Source organism: Leucopleurus acutus (assembly GCF_964270905.1).
Source record: "Leucopleurus acutus genome assembly, chromosome: 7".
In the NCBI taxonomy this organism is placed as follows: Eukaryota; Metazoa; Chordata; class Mammalia; order Artiodactyla; family Delphinidae; genus Leucopleurus; species Leucopleurus acutus.
The window spans coordinates 25,810,089-25,822,947 of NC_139150.1; the positions used below are offsets into that span (position 1 = coordinate 25,810,089).

At 43.5% G+C, this 12,859-nt stretch overlaps 1 protein-coding gene across 1 annotated transcript in view; it reads right to left on the bottom strand.

The window, feature by feature from the left end:
• Positions 1 to 8,502, bottom strand: part of RAD23B (RAD23 homolog B, nucleotide excision repair protein) — a 45,324-nt gene extending 36,822 nt beyond the window's left edge. Inside the window, exons 1-2 of the mRNA XM_082842120.1 lie at positions 8,479 to 8,502; positions 8,098 to 8,266 (exon numbers count right to left, since the gene is read on the bottom strand). Coding sequence (XP_082698246.1) covers positions 8,098 to 8,163 — 66 coding nt within the window. The 5' untranslated portion in view covers positions 8,164 to 8,266; positions 8,479 to 8,502. The remainder of the gene's footprint in view (positions 1 to 8,097; positions 8,267 to 8,478) is intronic.
• Positions 8,503 to 12,859: the final 4,357 nt, after the last annotated feature.

Consider the following 12,859-nt stretch of genomic DNA (forward strand, 5'->3'; position numbering starts at 1 on the left):
TGGCAATTAAACGATTAACAAAAGGAAACAGAGACCTAAAGCCAAATATGTTTACAAAAGAATTTCATAGATTTACGCTATGGGCAAAGCTTTTTCCTCTTTGGTTCCTTGGGTCGTATCCTTCCATTTGAGAAACTGGTGCAGGCACCAAGGAGTATTTCCTGAATCTCTTCCACAAAGTCGGTTTCTGCTAATTCTAAAAACAGAATTATGAAGATGTTGGTTGACATCAGTGCAACAGGAAAAATCTCCCCACTGGACCCAAGGAATGAAAAAAATGTGGCACAAGAGTTTTGTTTTGTTTTTTTAACTGAAAGAATAACTAAGACTACAGTATTAATAATATGTGGATAAACAGTAAACAAAGGCAACCAATTCTCAAATTAGGGTTATGATCCAAAAGGCTACTTTTTAAAATATAATTTTAAATACAGAATTAATTTCCCCCCACAGAAGCTATGGTATTCAGGCTCCTAAACCTACCTGTTTACGCCAATTTAATCTCTTCTATTATAAAATATATCCCTAACAGTATGGTTTCAACAATCAAAACAGACACAGACTTTGAAGATTGAAAAGTAGAAACTCCCAAGTTACTTGTAAATTTTCAAGTTTCTATATAGGCAGAAAATGGATCTAACATACTACAAAGAAGCCACCTACCTCATTCAACCAGAAGTGTGTGGCGGAGAGGGCAGAGGGAGAGACAAGTAACAATTTTTATCTACCTGTTGAAGTATCTAGGACCTATTCGTACATATTAGTCATTTGTAGTTGGTCTACTTCCTCTGCTGGAATAGGTATATGTAATGTTAAAGGGTTTATAAAGTTCATTCCATTATAAAATTAGCTCTTTGAGACATTACACAAGGAATGTATTTATCCAAACTTATAGGCAACAGACATGGTGTCCTTCAGCAGGATTCACTGTTCTACAGCAGGCTTAAATTTAGCACATTTCTTTCCAAAGGCAACAGAAATTTTATACATTATCTATCAAATAATCTCAATTTCCAAGCTAAAGTTAGAACACTGCTCTCAACACTGAAATTGCTGATTACATCAAGCTAAGAAAATGAGGATATCTCACTTACACAAACCTTGTTCAAAAAGGACAGTGAAAACACTGATCAAAATAACTGTAAACAGGACTTGTTAAAAAAGAAATTGCACAGATTTATTTCTGATTTCACAATTCACCAAAAATTTTTCAGATCCATAACCTCATCTGATTTTCAGATCAACTCTACGAGGAAGGCAGGTAAAGTATTATTACTCCCATTTTACTCACAAGAAAAGAGATTTAAGTACTATGCTCAAGGGCACAGGGCAACTATAAAGTGGGAGAAAACTCTCCTCTAGTTTAGGAATAGCATGATGTATTTGAAAGAGCAAGATGTTAAAAAAAAAAAGCAAACAGACTCAAGAGCTACTCTTAAGTTCTGATGTGAGGAAGAGGGAGAAATGGAGGAGTAGACAAATGTGGAGACAAGGGAGGGTTTTATTAAGACAAGGAAAATGTTTAGATACTCTAGAAATGGAAACATTGGGCTTCCCTGGTGGCACAGTGGTTGGGAATCTGCCTGCCAATGCAGGGGGACACGGGTTCGAGCCCTGTTCCGGGAGGATCCCACATGCCACGGAGCAACTAAGCCCGTGCGCCATAACAGGAGAAGCCACTGCAGTGAGAAGCCCGAGCACCACAGACAAGAGTGGCCCCCTGCTCACCACAGCTAGGGAAAGCCCGCGCAGAGCAGCAAAGAGCCAATGCAGAAATAAATTAAATAAATTTAGAAATGGAAAAATCAATGATTGTAGAAAAGGAGAACTGATGGAGTGATGTCCTTCATAAACGACAAGAGTTTAGGATGCTGTGTTAAAGTGGGGGGGGATTGGCCTTAGCACCATCCACAATACATAGCTATCTCCACAATAAAAGGAGGCTAGCAGGTAGGGAGTTCCAGTAGGATCTTGTAAAAGTTCTGTCCCGACTGTTTCTATATTTTCAATAAAACCTAAAATCTAGGGTCACTGATTGAAAATAAAGAGAGAAGATGATATGAAATCTGCCTATGACAGTGGAAAAGTGAATAGTGAAATGTATGACTGTCACTACAAGGGCCTGATTACGATTATTGTTCAGGAATTTAAGTGAGACAAGTCAAGGTGCCTATGTGTTCGCCTTCTAGCTGCACAGGTACAGACACAGACTTGAATTTAATCATATTTGGAGTATTTCAAACAAGAATAATGGAGTGAGAGTGGGACCATGTTGTTAAGCACTGTCACTAAGCACTCTGTGTATCATATCAAACTCATATAACCATCAAAACAATCCTGTGAGGTTAGTACTTCCATGGCTGTGTTCTCTTTTTACAGATGAGGAAACAGGCACAAAATCGGGTAACTTGCCAAAGGTCACATCACACAGCAAGTACTAAGGCCAGGATTGAAACTTAGGCAGCCTGGCTCAAGAGACATGCTATACCTGACCCTTGCAAGAGAGTGATTATAGTCACTGACTCTATCTTAGCTGGGCACGAGGGGAGGGCCAGTGAAAAGGAGTATGGATGGAATAGACTGTAAGTCTCATTAGCATTGGAATCAGAGGGAAGTTAAAGTGGGATACTAAAAACTGATTACTGTGGATGGGGGGAGGAGCTACAGTTACTGGTTGTGATAAGAGCTAGTTACCAGTCATGAGTCTGAATAACTGAGGTAGAGTAGAAGGAAAGATCAGTGGACGAGCGATTAAGGAACAGAAGGTCAGAGTATGGGCAAGAACATCATTCACAGACAGTGAAACTACCAAGGCCATTGCTGTATGACCCCAGGCAAGTTACCAATCATGCTGGTCTCCATTTCTTTTTTTTAAAACATACACTATTACATATTTTCCACAATTCTGGGCTGTGTGTGTGTGTGTGTGTGTGTGTGTGTGTGTGTGTGTGTGTGTGTGTGTGTGTGTGTGTGTGTGTGTGTGTGTGTGTGTGTTTTAAACGATGCCTACCATAGGCTGTGACGCTCAGAATTATTGGGATCATTTTCACATGTTTCCCACTCATTCCTCAATCCACTAAATTCTGGCCCTAACACTCCATGGAGACTACTCATTAGGGTCACTAATGACCTCCAACTTGCCAAAACCAAAAGTCATGTTTCTTGTTTTTATCTTACTTCTGATTTCTCAAGCAGTAGATACATTTGACCTTTTCTTCCTCTTTGAAACTTTTTTCTTCTCTTGGATTCTTCCTACCTCAAAGGTTGCTCCTTAACTGACCTCTTCAGTACTCAATCTCCAAGTGTTATAGCATCCCAGGCTTCAGCCCTAAGCCCCATCCCACTACATTCTCACCAGGGTTCCTCAATTCCAGTAGCAGAGAAGTTAATTACACATAAGGGATAATCTAGGCACTTGGACTCAATTTTGCAAGGCATGGACACTGAAAAAGACTGTGGCAAGATGGTCTCATCCAGTCCAATGGATTGAGGTCAAACATATATGCTGCTTATTGTCATGTCTCTAACTCCAGCCCAAATGCCCCTTTGGGACGGAAATTCATAGCAAATCTCCTTGTCATTTCCACCTGAATGTTTAATAGGCATCTTAAACTTAAGTCTTGAGTTTCCACCCCAACCCCTAAACCTGCCCCTCTCCCATCCCTCCACATCTCAGGAAAGAACACAAGTATTCACACAAGTTATACAACCAAAACCTATGTTTAATCTTTGATTTCTCAATTTTCCCCACTCCAACGCATCAAAAAATTCTCTCAACTCTATCCTCCCAATCATATCTCAAATCCCTCCACCTCTCTTTGTATCTCCACTCCTACTTCCCTGGTCAAAGCCTTGACCTCTTAAGACTGTTGTGCAAGCCTTCTAAATGGTCTTCCTACTATCTATTCTCCATACAGCAAAGTAACCTTTTCAAATCATAAAAGAAATAATTTTTCTCCTCTGCTTAAAAGCCCCCAAAGGCCTCCTATTTTACACTGAAAACCTTCAGTTTATTACAAAGCCCTACAGGCCCTGGCCCCTTGCCTAACTCTAATCCCTTACCTCTCTTCTCCTTTAACTACTAGATCAACAATACAGGCCTTTTTTTGATTCCCAAAACACACTCTTAAAGGTCTTTCCCTACAGAAAACACTCTCCCCATCTCTGAGTGCTTACTATTCAGATCTCAGTTTAAATGTCACCTTATTTAGAAAGGCCTTCTGTGACCAATTTAAAAGTAGCCACCCAGTCAGACGCTATCAAATTACCTCACCCTATTTCAATTCTCTACATAACTCTTACCACTATCTGTTTTTTAAAATTTGCTTTCGACTAATTTATTCCACTATAATGTACACACCATGACAGCAAGACCTGATATTTTTAGTAAGTATTCAACAAACATTAAATAAATCAACATGCAAACACTGAGGGATCACTGACTTGGCAATTCACCAAAAAATGTATTTAATTCATTCAAAAGATCTTTATTAAATGCCTACTGTGTGCCAAGTATAGAAAGAGCAAAGGTCTGATACAAACCATACCAGGTTTCCCAGGTACTACAGTATTTTGTTTTACCAATATGCCAAGAAACGTTAGTTTTTACCTCTGTGATACAGTGTTTTAATGTTTACTACTTAATGTTTTAATAATCTAGGGAACTTCCATAATAAGGTACTATCTTCAGCACAACTCTGTTAAAATACAATAAGCCACAATGGGAACAATTTGCTAATAAATGATGGCTAGTAAATCCCATGTACAAGACTAGTACTCAAGTAGTATTTTATAGCATAATCACCATTACACAAATATACCACAAAGTGAGGTTAATTCTTTGCAGATTACTGCATAACATATTAGATATACTGTCTATAGAAATTAAAACTACTGTATCTTCACAATTCTCTTACCAAAAACTTCCAGTGTATACACATAACTTTGATGTCACTTATATAATACAGTCATATTTCAGCTTATGCATTTAAAGTCTCACCTGAAACTTACTGTTGGTTTTTTCCCCAGTTATTCTATGAGGAGATGAATTATTATTGTAATAATAAAATCACTGTTTTGTAATGGTTAACACTAAAGGCAGTGCATGGTAATGGTCAAGTAAATGGTACAAAATGGCAAATGAATGTTAAGAAAGTTTCTCTTGTTAAAAAAGAGGCAAGGGAGGACTTTCAACATTCAAACACTAAAGCAAATACAAACACCTTAAAAACAAATCCTCTTGCTTTTTCTACTTTGTGCATCTACTCTATAGCCACTGACGGAGCTAAGACTATGTCAATATGGCTCCCAAGAAGACCCAGACCATGTCTCCCATGTCCCTGTACTCCTCCAGTTCTGCCAGTCAAAGCTCACTGAACATTCACTTGTTGAGCAAATGATTCACTCCCATGATTCCTCTTATCTCTCAGTCCTTTCACTCATTTTCGCTCCTGCTCATCTCAAGCTCACAAGTTTCTATACCGGCCACCTCAAGTTACTTAAGTTCCTTAAGGTTTCTTAGTTCCTTCTAGGTAAAAATAAAACCTTTGAGCGGCCAAAATAGAGGTCTTAGAGATCAAAATCTGTTCATTTTATGTGAATCTCCCTAGAGGTCTCAGTAAAATCCTATTTTTTCCCCTTTATTTTAGATCTATTTCTAATATCCTTGGTTATCTAGCTTTCACAAATTATAAACAGGACACTTACAGCCTCCCTCTATTTATGTAATTTTCATTGCTTCTTTTCTTACTGGAATTTTCTCAAATACTGTATCAAAAATAAATATTTAATTAAAAATCACTATAAAGATGGAATTAAAATAGTTCTAACATTTTTCCCATTTTTAAAATTTAAGTCCTTTAAAGTAAAAACCCACAAGTCATTTTAATGTAAATGTTCCAGTATATCCAGATTAAGTGTTTTCATTTCTTGTCCCAGCCTAACAATGTTAGCTTTTATATTTACATAAACAGCAACAAAATTATATTTGGACAAACAGCAATAAAAAGCTAAAGAAGCAACTCTCTGTAACAATTGAGCTTTCTGAAAATATACCTCTAGAAGTATGTTTCATATAACTTAAATCCCCTTGGAAATAAACTGGAAAACAGCAAGTACAGTTAAGAATCTATACAAATACAATACTGGCTCTAAGATAAAGAATGCATAAAATGCCTAAAGAGCTATACAAACTTTATAGAACATAAATAATTCAGTGGAGCTGTAGAAAGTCACTGCATAACTTCAATAAATCCACAGATATTTACCAAAAAAAAAAATCCTTTAGGTTTCAATAATCCTGGAATTAATTGTGAATATAAGCTGGTAAAGTTCCTGCAGCACCAACACGTGTCACTACAAAAATCCAAAGTCAATAACATTTTATGAAAAGTTTCGTCTGAAAACATTAAACAGCTGCATTAACTTTCATCCTTTAACTTCTAAGTATACACCAAGCAGTAAAGGAATACTCAGGAAGAATATGATTTTTGTTAGTAATAGCAATCCACAGGGTGTTGTCAATTACTTCTGAGAACACTGAATTTCTCATCTAAAATTGCTATCTCCTGCACCTTTAAGAATTTACCACACAGCATATTTACACATATAATTAAATATCTTGAACTAAAATCATTTAGTACCACAATTCCAAAAAGGTTGGGAACTACTTTTTTTAAATAATTAAAGGTGTAGAAAACTTTAGATTAAATGATATAGGTAAAACATAACACTATACCCTCACTCAAAGGTATGGAGTGATTAATAATCGATTCCATTTACTGACCACCAATTAAATAATATTTAATCTTCACATCTTTGCAAAACAGGCACATAGCAAATAAGTTAGGGCCACACATGGGAGCTCAGGATTATTTAATTAGCTAACACTAAGGCCCCAGATCTCCACCAAAATTGAATCACCTATTTTTAAAAATACAGATGGGCTGAAAGTTGCTGCTTTAAATACAGCCTTATGACAACCTCAATGGTGTACAGCATCACAATTCCAGAACACAAATAAGTTTACACTGAATGGCATTTTTAGATCTTGGCAAAAAGTTGTACTGATTTCAACACAGTGCCTTTTTGCACTCACAAATACACAGGATGACATGAGAATTTAACACGTGAACTTCTGAGGTGTTCAAGAGTTTACAGAAGAGATTCAAAGTTTTTATTTTCTTTTTTTCTCCCCTGAAAGGCTATTACTTGGGGGTTGGGTGCAGAGTTCCGACTCCTACAACTTCAAGACTTCTAACACAGGGAACTCATTAATCTGGAGTTAAGTTTGAGCCTGGATTTGAAGGGCTCTAACCCAACAAACTTCACCACCAAAGAGGGCTCAAAGGGCAATCTACACATGGGTGTGGGTTGGGTGGCGGGAGAACTGCAGCGAAACGGTTCAAGAGATAGGCAAATAAAAGGGTCACCAATTCTGCGGCGAAGGGGGCAAAGAATGCATTTTCACCACCCCTCACCACTCGCCTCTCACTGTGCAGCAGACGGAATCTGATACTTTTTATTTAAGGCTCATTATCTCCAGTTAGCGCTTCCTAGACCTCAGCGCCTAACCAGGTCCACTCAGGGACAGTGGTGACGCCGACATCTCCCTCCCCCACCCGTGCACCCACCATCGGGGAGCCCGGCTAGACCGCCGAGGCAGCCCTGACCTCCCCTCCCCCTCTGGCCCCTCCGCCGAGAGCGCCCAGGCCGAGGCCTCCCGTGCCCAGCGGGCGTGTACTCCACGCCATCTGCCACCAGGGCTTCGGTGTCCGACCACTGCTTCCCCTTACTCCTGCCACAAAGCCCACAGCCAACTCTGAAGGTCCGGTGGGCCGCTTGCCGCCGGGCCCCCAGGCCCTGCCCGCGCTCGGAGCCCGCAGGCCTCATCCAGCGCCCGGGGCCCAAGACCCCGCTCGCCGGGCCCTCTAGGGTGTACCGGAGGTCTCCCCGCTCGGGCGCGCCGCCGGGCCCCTCTAGAAGCTGAGGCCGGGGCCCCGCACACGGCCCCGCCGCACCGCCCCAAGCCCAGGGCCGGTGGGCGCCTCGCGCGCCTCCCCTGCCCGGTGCCGGGCTCCGCGCTCCCGCCGCACTCACCGTCTCGTCTGGGTCGATGTCGATCTTGAAGGTCTGCTGCTGTAGGGTCTTCAGGGTGACCAGCATGGTGCCGCCGCGCAGCTCCGCTGCCGGGCCTGCTCCGGGTGCTGGCCGCTGGGCGGGGTCTGTGGCCTGGCGGGGCCCCGGGGTCGCCCGCGCTCCTCGCGCACTAGGGAGGAAAGCGGTGGGGGTGGGGGCTTGTCACATTCGCCCTGCAGAGCGGCCTCTCCCCCAGCCCTGGCCCCGGGCCGCGCCGCTGCCTCCGCGACTGCGGCCTTCCTCGCGAGCACGAGCCACCGTGCTTCCTCACGAGCCCGGCGCCAGCCACTGAGTCTGCAGGAAGCGCCAGGGGCTCTGCGAGATCAGCAGAGAATCCGCTACCTCACCACAGGATGGTGGCCGCCATCATCGTGACTCGCCGAGACGCACCCCCTCCCCCACCCGAAAAACCTGGGGGATGGGGTCGGGCTGGCTGAATGCGCAGGCGTAGGGTGCGGCGAGCCTGTGCGCAGGCGCAGCCAAGAACTCCGCCCCGGAATTGGGGCGGGGCGGGGCGGCGCGGATTACCGTTTTGGAATGTCGGCGGCCTGGATTGTGCGTGCGCAGGCGCAGTCAGTGGGCGTCTCGGGGTTCTCGGGGCTTCCATGGAGAGTCTTCGGCCCGGGCGTTCTCCAAGCCCGCCGCGGTTCGGCCTACGTCCAGACTCCGCCCACGTCCAGGCTCCGCCCTGTTGTCTGAGTTGCGCAATCCATAGCCGGGGAAGCGCTACGTGGAGACCGGACTGAGTGGATGCGAAGCCCAGGAGCTGGGGAACTAGAGGGCGGTAGGTCGGGGCGGGGTTTAAGTGAAAGGATTGTGACAGCCACAGTTGTGGGCCGGCGCTTGCAGGGCGCTCGCTGTGTGGCTGAGTCCTTGTGCCGGCGACTGATTCTTTTATTCTGAGAGCATTGACTCCAGCGCTAGACTTCCTTGATGGACCTTGAGCCTAAATGCAAGGTCAAGTTATATCACTCCCCCGGGCAGAACTGTCCAGTGGTTCCTCATCTCACCCAGAGTAAAAGTCAAAGTTCTTAGAACTGGATACACAGCCCCTTCCTTTCATATCTTACTCTCACGGCTGGCCCTAGGCGTTGTTGGTGGATGTTAGACAAACGCTCTCACCTGAGAGCCTACCTTCGCCCTTGCTGTTTCCGCTCCGAGTCTTCTTTCCCTAGCTACCTGGGTGGCTCGCTGTCTCACCTCCTTCAAATCTTTGCTCAAATGTCGCCTTCTCAGAGAGGTCTACCCTGGATACCCGACTTAAAACAGCAACTTTCCTAGCTCCATTACCCTGGTGTTTTTCCTATAGCATTTATCATCTTCTAATTGCCATATAGTATACATATTTATTAGGTTTATCATCTTTCTCCTTTCACTAAATCACAGACAAGCTGCACAAAGGCAAGGACTTTGTTGTATCTCCTGATGTACCCCTAGCATGAAGAAACATGTAATGCAGGCACAGTAAATATTTGTGAATGCGTAAATATGCTTTCGGTTTCTCATCAGTAAGATGGGGATAATAATAGCATTCAACTTCATTGATTATTGGAGGGGGGTGTTGAATAATGTATGTAAAATCTTAGTACCAGAAACATAGTAAGCATTCCCTAAGTAGATAGCTATTTGTAGTATGCCTATTTACAGGTAAGAAAGCTGAAGTATAGAGATGATGAGTAATGTACCTGGAGTCACCCACCTGGTAAGTGGCAGGTCCAGAATTTGAACCCAAGCAGAATGACTCCAGAGCCTGTGTTCCTAGGTGCCTGACTATCCTGCCTCTTAATAGGGTTTGACTTAAAGTAGTTGAAGTATAAAGTTACAGTTAGGTCACTAGCTGTGTGACTAATTGCAAATTACCTCTCTGGACCAGCATCCTCACTGATAAAATGTCACTGCTTGGTTTTCTGTGGATATAATGCTTCCACGGAACTTTGCTGACCAGCCTCCCTCTCCACTAACCTGGTGTTGCCCCATTCACAGCACATATCTCCCTGTATTGTAATTCAGTATCTAACCTTCCGCCCTCTGTATATCTACTGCTAGTCACCAGGTGATCTCATCCTGCCCCTTGTTTTGAAATACCTCCAGCCTGGACCTCTCCCCTTAGCTATGGATAGAGTTAGCCAATTGCCTACACAATATCTTCACTTGAAATATAGTAAGCCTCTGAAACTTACCATGGCCAAACAGAACCATTGATTCCCTCTGGACCTCCCCTCCTCTGAAACCTGCTCCTCTCCCAGTTTTCCCCCATCTTAGTTCCTGGCACCACCATCTACCCAGGTGCTCAGACCAAAAATCTAGTCATCATCCCTGATAAATCTCTTCCCTCTCTTCCTCCCCCCACCCCACCCCTGCCAATCACCACACCTAATCCATTATCAAGTCCTATCAACTTTATTCTCCAAGTTATATCCCCAATTCAGCCATTTCTCCCAATTCTACTTCTACAACCCTAGGCTAGTGCATCAGTATCTTTCCCCTGCCTCCCAACTGGTCTCTCCACTTCTACTCTTTTTTCAACCTCCCCAGCAGAGTGGTCTTTTTCAAATATAAATCATGTCACATCTACTCTTAATACCTAATTATACTTAAGAATAAAATTCAAACTCTTTACCTGGCCTTGGGGAGCTCACATGATCTGATACTTGCCAAACCCTCTGGCCCCATCTCTTTCCTTCTGTCTCCCTCTCATTCACTGTCATCCCTCGAACAGGCCAAGCTGGTTCTCGTCTCTGGGCCTTTGCAGCTGAGGTTACTTCAGCCTGAAACTCTCTTCCCAGATCTCTAATTGACTATCTCCTTTTCATCATTCAGGGTCCAAGTCATAATTTACTTCCTCACAGAGGACTTCTTCAACAACTTTAATAATATATAATAAACATACATTAACCCTTTAGGCAAGGCACCATTTGAGGCACTTTCCATGGATAATCTCATCTGAGCCCCACAAAACTCCATGTGATAGTACAACAGTACCCTGGTTTAAAGATGTTCATGGCTCTACCTGAAATTATTACTTTTTGTTTGCTTGGCTAAATAGTACAGGTTGGACAGCCTGTAGGCCTCCTCGTCTGATGTAGATACGTTTGCCAAGAGTTCCACCGTTCACATGACAGATGATAAGACCCCCTCCAACCCCCCAACGCAAAGGCCACCAAGATGAGGGTGCTTATGAGCAAGGCCTTGTAGGATAGGCCTTGGGCTTCTTCAAGAGCTATTGGGCCAAGATAAAAAGACAGGAGGGAGTCATTGATTCCAAATACTTGGTAACAAGCCAGGGAATTTTGCTTGCATTTTTGGAAATCAGTCAAGTAATTTCAGGGAAGAAGATGAGCAAGCAGAGATGCAGCAGCTGCTGACTTAGACAATACCAGGGTAAAAATGCCACACTCCAAGCCATTCACTCATCAAATAGTTCTTGAGACTCTCCCCATGCCAGGAACTGTTCTAGGTGCTGAGGATACAACAAGAAACAAAGTCCCTGCCCTCATGGAGTTTGTATTCTAGTGGAATAATAGATAAACAGATAATAAACTAAAAATCAAAGTTATCAATATTTATAGTATATGGGGTACTGATAAAAAAAAAAAAGAACATGAAGAAGATCAATAGTACAGAGCTGAAATAGTATTGCTACAGCGAATGTGCCAGATATTTTTCATTCCCCTCCCCCATCTTCTTACCCCTTTTTCACCCAGCAGTTGGCCCCAAGAGGGCTGCCCTGTATGGGCTACCACAGTTGGCTTCCTGGGGAGTCCCAGCAGGTGATAGGACTAAGGGAGGAGAATGAAGTTAGGCCATGTATTCCTCTTTGTGGTTGGCAATGCTCTTGATACAAGGTCATTGCTTCTGTATCCTGACCTTCCAGGTGACTCTCTCCTTCCAGGTTCTGGTACCTGCTCCCCACCTTGCCCCTTCATGCCTAGAGGGCCCCTACTTCTCACTCCAGCGTGCTGTACTGTCCTTGTAGTGTCCCTGTATGCTTCCCTACATGATTGTGAAGAGTCCCTTTAATTGAATCTCCATGAACTGAGTGGCTTAAAACAATCGAAACTTATTGTCTCACAGTTCTGGGGGCTAGAAGTCCAAAATTAAGGTGTTGGTAGGGCAGTGCTCTCTCTGACACCTGTCATGGTGAGTTCTTTGTTGCCTCTTCCTGGCTTCTGGTGGTTTGCTGGCGATCATTGGCATCCCTTGGCTTGCTGCATCACCTCAGTCTCTGTCTCCATCGTCATGTGACGTTCATGTTTCTCCTCTATTGTTTCTCCTCTACTCACCGCTCAATTACTACTCTTAATATTTACTTCCGATCACCAAATGTGTGGGCTTTTTTCCCACACCAAGTAATTCCCCAGTTCTCAGCAGACACCAGCTGGGTGTCCTGCCGTTCAGTTCAGTTCTGACACTACCTGGAGTTAGCACCTGATCACACAAGTTAAGGGCTCAGTCCCACCAGACTGCCCCTACATCAGATGCCAATTGCAAGTCCTAACTTGTCACCTGTACTTCAGACTGAGCAGCTACCAACTGGGATTTCCACGACCCCCTCCTTGGGTTTGATCATTTGCTAGAACAGTTCACAGAGCTCAGGGAAACATGTTTACTAGCTTATTATATGATAAAGCATATGATAAAGGATACTGATGACCAACCAGATGAAAAGATATATAGGGTGAGATCTGGAAGGGTCCCAAATGCAGGAGCTTGTGTCCCTGTG